Below are 6102 nucleotides of genomic sequence, written 5' to 3' on the forward strand. Positions count from 1 at the left end.
TCCATTTGCCCTCTCTTCAGCTACCAATGAGGAAGGGAAAAATGTCTCAAAGGAAGATTTAGAACAGAAGAGCGAGAGTGAAAATTAAGAAGTATGACGTCCTTTTTTGTTGTTGTTGTTGTTGTTTTGAGTGAAGGATGTCCAAAAAGGATGTCTTTTTGGAGTGGGCTATAAGTGAAGGACGTCCAAAAAGAACGTCTTTGGAGTGTTTTTTTTTTTTACAGGTGAAGGACGTCCAAAAAAGACGTCCCTGACGACATTTTTTTTTCTTCCCTTTGCCTCAACGAGAGGTGTAGACCTCCCATTAGATTTTCCACGGTTAGGCAATCGGAAAACGGTAGTGCATCTCATTACAATATGATTTATACATATTGGGGTACTAATTTGCTCATCTGCATTCCGTTTTTGTTAGATGCTACCGTGATCGGAAAATGGCTCAGAGAAGTATTTAGTGCATGCCACGGTTTACTACTTGCTCGTTAATGGCTCGTTAAGTTTAGTACATCTGGCCCAGAGTAAAAGAGAAACCACCTTGTCCTGATTACCCCACACTGTTCCTTCTCAGCAGTTAATGAGAGCAGTCTCATATAAGGTGTTAATCAATGAGGTACACATCCTCAATATGCATGTTTTAAGAAATCCTTAAATTAGACCATTAATGTGTTTTATTGTTTGTGCCACAAAGCAACAAGGCAACCAATCGCAAACTCCAATGTGGAAACAGACAGAGCAGACCAGAAGTAGATACCAACAAATCTTTATTATAGAGTTTCAACCTAATGCAATGCCCGACACAGGCTGTGTTTCACCCACAAAGGGGCTGTGTCAGGGCTACAAGATTATAAATAATAAAAATTACAAATATAAAAATATAGTAAAACTAAAAATGAAAACCATGACATGTAAAACAAATTGCAGAAAACAAATGCAGCATGAATCTTGCATATATATGCTTAGTAGGCATTATTAATAATAAATAATAAATATCTTCCTTGCTTAAAAAACAATACGATAGTACTTAGAAGCATAAACATAAAATGTGTCACATATACAGTTAGCACAACTGATCAAAAAAGACATTTTTTATCAAAAAACTCATCAAAAATGACATCCTAGCATAATACCTTTAAAGCAATAAAACATACATACTAAAATAACATACACATACATACAGTGTAGTAGTATTAGGACATATACCTATGTGGTGTATATACTGATTTTTGTGTTTTATAGTTTCTGTTGGTGAAGATCAGTATATACACCACATAGGTATGTGTCGGGCATTGCATTAGGTTGAAACTACAATAAAGATTTACAGGTATCTACTTCTGGTCTGCTCTGTCTGTTTCCACTTTTATTGTTTGTGTACACAATTCAATAATAGGAAATAAATCTTAAAATCATTAAAGAAATTTCCACAACACTCTTCAAAATAAATATTTATCAAAGTTCTGCCAATTTAAAACATTTTTCTACAACTCCTACATCAAGCTGATCTAGCAAAGTGCTAAATTACTTTTTATGGTATCTGTCAGATGTTGAAAGTATAATTATAATCTTATCAGAATATTTTAAAGAAATTATAACAAAGGAATATGAGCGGGAAAGATTATTTTGCCCTTCTCTCCAGCTTGAAGAGTTTAGGTGATATCCTCTCCTGAAGGGACCTCTGCATGAAGGAAAATCCTTTCTAAGACTTGTCTGAACTTGGAATTGCTCAGAATCAGTATCACAGAGTGCAGAGAGGGGTAGGCAGCATGTACAACTGAACTAACAAAAAACGATGGACTTCCTATGGAGGACAAAGTTGACAATCTTAAGATAATACATATGAAATTAGAAATACAAAGGAGTAAGAAAGAAGCCATGACTTTAATGGTAGTGAAATACACCCCGAGCCTGGGATTACAGCTGTTATGTTTCATGTGCCAGGTGTGATCGCAGAGGGATCTAATCAGCAGAAAAAGTGTCACACAGATTATGAAAAAAGGAAGTGAGTAGCCAAGGCATAATATTGGCAACAAGGAAGTATAAGAGCATACCAATAAATCTACTTCTGAAGAAATCTTTGTTGAAGTATCTTTGGTGGAGTTACCTTGGTGTCCCTTGTACAAGTTCCAGGCTAATGAGCAATTGAGTATGCTGCTGTTGTTTGAGCAGAGATCAATGGTGGAGTTGCTGTTCAAGTTTTTGAATATCCAGGTCGTGGGAATGCTGATGACCAAGGATACCAGCATGGAGCCCAGGAGCAACCAGGGTACTATCCGAGGGAACTTCAGTTTTAGAAAGATAAAGATGTGATGGCTGTGGCTGGCAATCTTGGTCCAATAAAAAATGCTAAGCAAAGCAGCAAACCAGATGTTAGTAAAATCTAAACAATTCCAGGTAGGGGAAATCACAGGAAGAATCTTTGCCAGCGTATGCAGATTTGGACAAACTGTATTTAAGATCGTACTCATCATTAGTATCCACTGGAAGAAGAATTTAACTATCCCCAGACTCGTCAAGATGATGTCATTAGAATTCAGATATCTGGTCTTCACCCAGTCAATAACATTCACAACCACAATGAAGGAGTTGGCTGCACTTCCCAACACCGTGAAAGCAGCAACAGTGATCAGTGTGACAATCTCAAATGGGTGTAGCATTTTCCCTTGATAGTGATTTGAGCTGTGATTTGTGATTCTGAATAATGTCTAATGAAGTAGTCATGCACAGCCCATCTCAAAATCCTTCTCTTGATTCAATTGCTGAACAAATCCTGCATTCTCTGACTGCTGGTGTATTTGAAGATGAGAACAGAATTAGGAACAGGCACATGGTTTTCATATTTTGTTTTTATCAAAGAAGGTGTATGAAGAGATGCAAATTACAGAAGGATTCTGTTACCAACTGTTCTATTGCTTGTATAAAGTATGTCTTGTTCCAAATCAGAGGAACTATTTTTTAGTACAATATCAATGTAGATAATAAAGCATTGGCTTGTCTGGAAGGATACTACTACCATATTATACAGCACAATATCTAGTGAATCATCAAAGTATGTCTTCAAGTATTCATCTCCTTGAAGGACCTATTGGCCATAATTACTTACTTTCTACTCCTGAACTTTTGCACCAAGAGTACAAGCACTTTTTCTGAGCAAAGCAATGCATATTTTTTTGAGATAGAATCAAAAGGTGTTGAAACACAGGTTAAAGCTATAGACTTTAGGGCATGTCAGAGCACCCTTCAGTGTCACGGAGTCAGCTTCAGAACTTTGGAGGTGGAAATTATTATATAGGATGTCAGGTGCGGGTGGTTCGGGACCGGGATCATTAATGTGGCTGATAGGATGACTGCCTGGTGTCGGTTTGGAGGGTAGAGTTCAGCGGTGCAGAGTGGGAGGAGTTGCAGGGATGGGGCAAGTGACGGCGGCATTTGTGGTTGTTGAGGAGGTGGAAATGGCTGCAGGAGCATCGGGGCCGATCTGAGGAAAGGTGGAGGTTTCCTGTTGAAGGTGTGGCTGCATGACTGAATGACACTGACACTATGCGCCGCTGATGTCATTCAGCCTGCACATGCGCAGAAGCATGACAGGCCGGAGACCTTTGTAGAGGAGCGCCGGAGCGATATTGTTCCTGCCCAGCTCCATCGTAGAGCAGGGAGAAAAGAGGAAACAGCTCTGGATGGTGCAGGTGGGCAGGAGATGTATCGAGGAAGGAGTTGGAATGGCGGTTGTGTCTGGGACCGTGGTGGTTGGAGTGCTCATGCGCACAGGAGAGAAGGAGAGTGGAAGGAGCGAGCTGAACACTGGCTCGTGGCAGAGCCATGCAGCAGGAGCATGATAACACTCAAAAAGGATGAAAATAGTGGCTCAGGAGAAGTAAAGGCACGTGTAGAAGAAATTTAAAATAAATGTTTTTATGCTGTAGAAAATTGTGGTTAAAGTACTGCAATGCTGTATTATTGTTAAATTGGGCTGTTTGTGTAAGAGTCTTGAGGCTCCGGGATCGAGAGCGCTGCAAGGGTAATGAGAGTTCCAAACTGACTGGGATGACAGTTGGGAGGGAAACTTTAGGTTGTAAGGACATGTGCTGAAGTACCGTCCGAGTAAATATTGTGAAAAAGGGAATACCTTTCACTAAGAGTTTAAGTAATGAGTATGAGTGAGAGATTGAAAGTTAAGTTAAACCTATGAACCTGTGGTGATTTTTGGTTCAAGGGCTTGTTTGAATGTGAAATATTGTTACCTTTGGTAATAAAGAAAACCTTAAAAGTTTAAACGTTGTGCTCATGTAATAAAGCTGTTTCTATTTAAAATAAGGAAAATTGTGTTATTTAGCTGTGAGTATTTATAAGATCAAATTTATTTAATTTGGAGTTGAAGAGGTAAATTCCTCTGTGGAAGATTTGAGTAACCTCCGTATGTTTTAAATAAAATAAATTATCAGCATTTTACTTGCTGAGTACAACCTAGTAAGCATTTTAATGCAATCTGTCTTGAGATAGTGCTGAATTTTTATTTTGATGTTCCTGGCACTTAACAACTGTCAATGACTTTGACAAAATAGCTGTAAAAGTTATTTCAAAACTATTCTGGAATAAAGTGTGGAATTTTTGGTATAAGGACCATAGTAGTATATGGTTCTGTAGTGGTTAACAAAACTGAGTATATTAAAATTACTAATATATTTATATATTTAATAGTAACACAGCGATAAAAACATATTAGAGAAGATATCATTGTATGAGTTCTAGGGGGTTGTTTACTACATAGTAACTTAGAGGGGCATAATCAAAAGGTTGCCAAATCTGAATTTGGGTGCCCTCATGAAGTCGGCCAAAATCAGGTAGGTGTAATCGAAAAATATTATGGGCGCCCTTAGACATTCCATTATCGCAGTTGAAACCGCCCAAATCATGGGCGCCCAAAGTATAGGCAAAATATGACAGTTATGTGAGAAACGCGTCCTTGTTACTGTACTTTATACTTTTCAATGTTCCTTATATTTTCTCCGTACCTGGATGTCTGCAACTACATGCACTGTACTTGTGGAACATACAGCTATGGGAAATATAAGGAACATACATATTTTATTGTGTATATATGAAGTTCGCTCATTTGATAATGATCCATATAAGGAAAACTCCGCATCTAGGCCCCGCACGGGTGACGACAGTCCATGAACGTCCATGCGTCAGGGCCGTCCATGTATGGAGCCATTATAGATGTCAAGATATGCAAGTACTGACCTGTCCATATATGGGATTGGCATCCATATATGGAGCTGTGCACATAAGGACGTCCATCACGCATGGGCGTCCATATAAGGCGATGCACGTTTTCCAATGGTTATTCACTGAGAAACATGGCTCTGAGGCGCGAGCCAAATTTCAGCGATGCTGAAAATTTGTGCCTAGTGCACCTGTGCATGAAGCACCGGCGCATTCTTTTTAGGCACCACCACCACCTGCCCCCCATCCAAGCCTGGTGTTAAATAAGGGACAGGTTGGAAAGGTAAGTGTTTGCTTCCCCCCCCCCCCCCCCGGGCTATCAGGGCCTCCTCCTGTAGCTACACATGTAAGAGCTCCCTCAGCAATGTAAGCAAAACTGTAGTCTGCATTCAAGGATAATCAGTGATATGTGAACATGCACATTCATTAATAGACTGTCCTGCTTATAATCGAACGAGAAAAACGCCCAAGTTCCGACCTAAATCGGGAGATGGACGTTTATCTCACAAAAACGAATAAAACGGTATAATCGAAAGCCGATTTTTGGACGTTTTCAACTGCACTCCGTCGCGGATGCGGACAAAGTTGATGGGGGCGTGTCAGAGGTGTGGCGAAGGCGGAACTGGGGCGTGGTTATCTGCCGAACAGAGATGGGCGCATTTCACCGATAATGGGAAAAAAGTATGCGTTTTTAGCTAGAATTTAGGACACTTTTCCTGGACCCTGTTTTTTCACGAATAAGGCCCCAAAAAGTGCCCTAAATGACCAGATGACCACTGGAGGGAATAGGGGATGACCTCCCCTGACTCCCCCAGTGGTCACTAACCCCCTCCCACCACAAAAAATGAAGTTTCACAACTTTTTATTTTCACCCTCAAATGTCAT

General features: G+C 39.9%; 1 protein-coding gene across 1 annotated transcript; it reads right to left on the reverse strand.

The window, feature by feature from the left end:
- Window positions 1-1640: 1640 nt before the first annotated feature.
- LOC115462019 (taste receptor type 2 member 8-like) lies at window positions 1641-2648 on the reverse strand. Its single transcript, XM_030192066.1, has 2 exons — window positions 2096-2648; window positions 1641-1792 (listed from the first exon to the last, which is right to left on the reverse strand). Exons 1-2 carry the CDS (start codon window positions 2646-2648, stop codon window positions 1641-1643), a joined length of 705 nt encoding a protein of 234 aa, XP_030047926.1.
- Window positions 2649-6102: the final 3454 nt, after the last annotated feature.

Source organism: Microcaecilia unicolor, chromosome 2 (assembly GCF_901765095.1).
Source record: "Microcaecilia unicolor chromosome 2, aMicUni1.1, whole genome shotgun sequence".
NCBI classification, from domain to species: domain Eukaryota; kingdom Metazoa; phylum Chordata; class Amphibia; order Gymnophiona; family Siphonopidae; genus Microcaecilia; species Microcaecilia unicolor.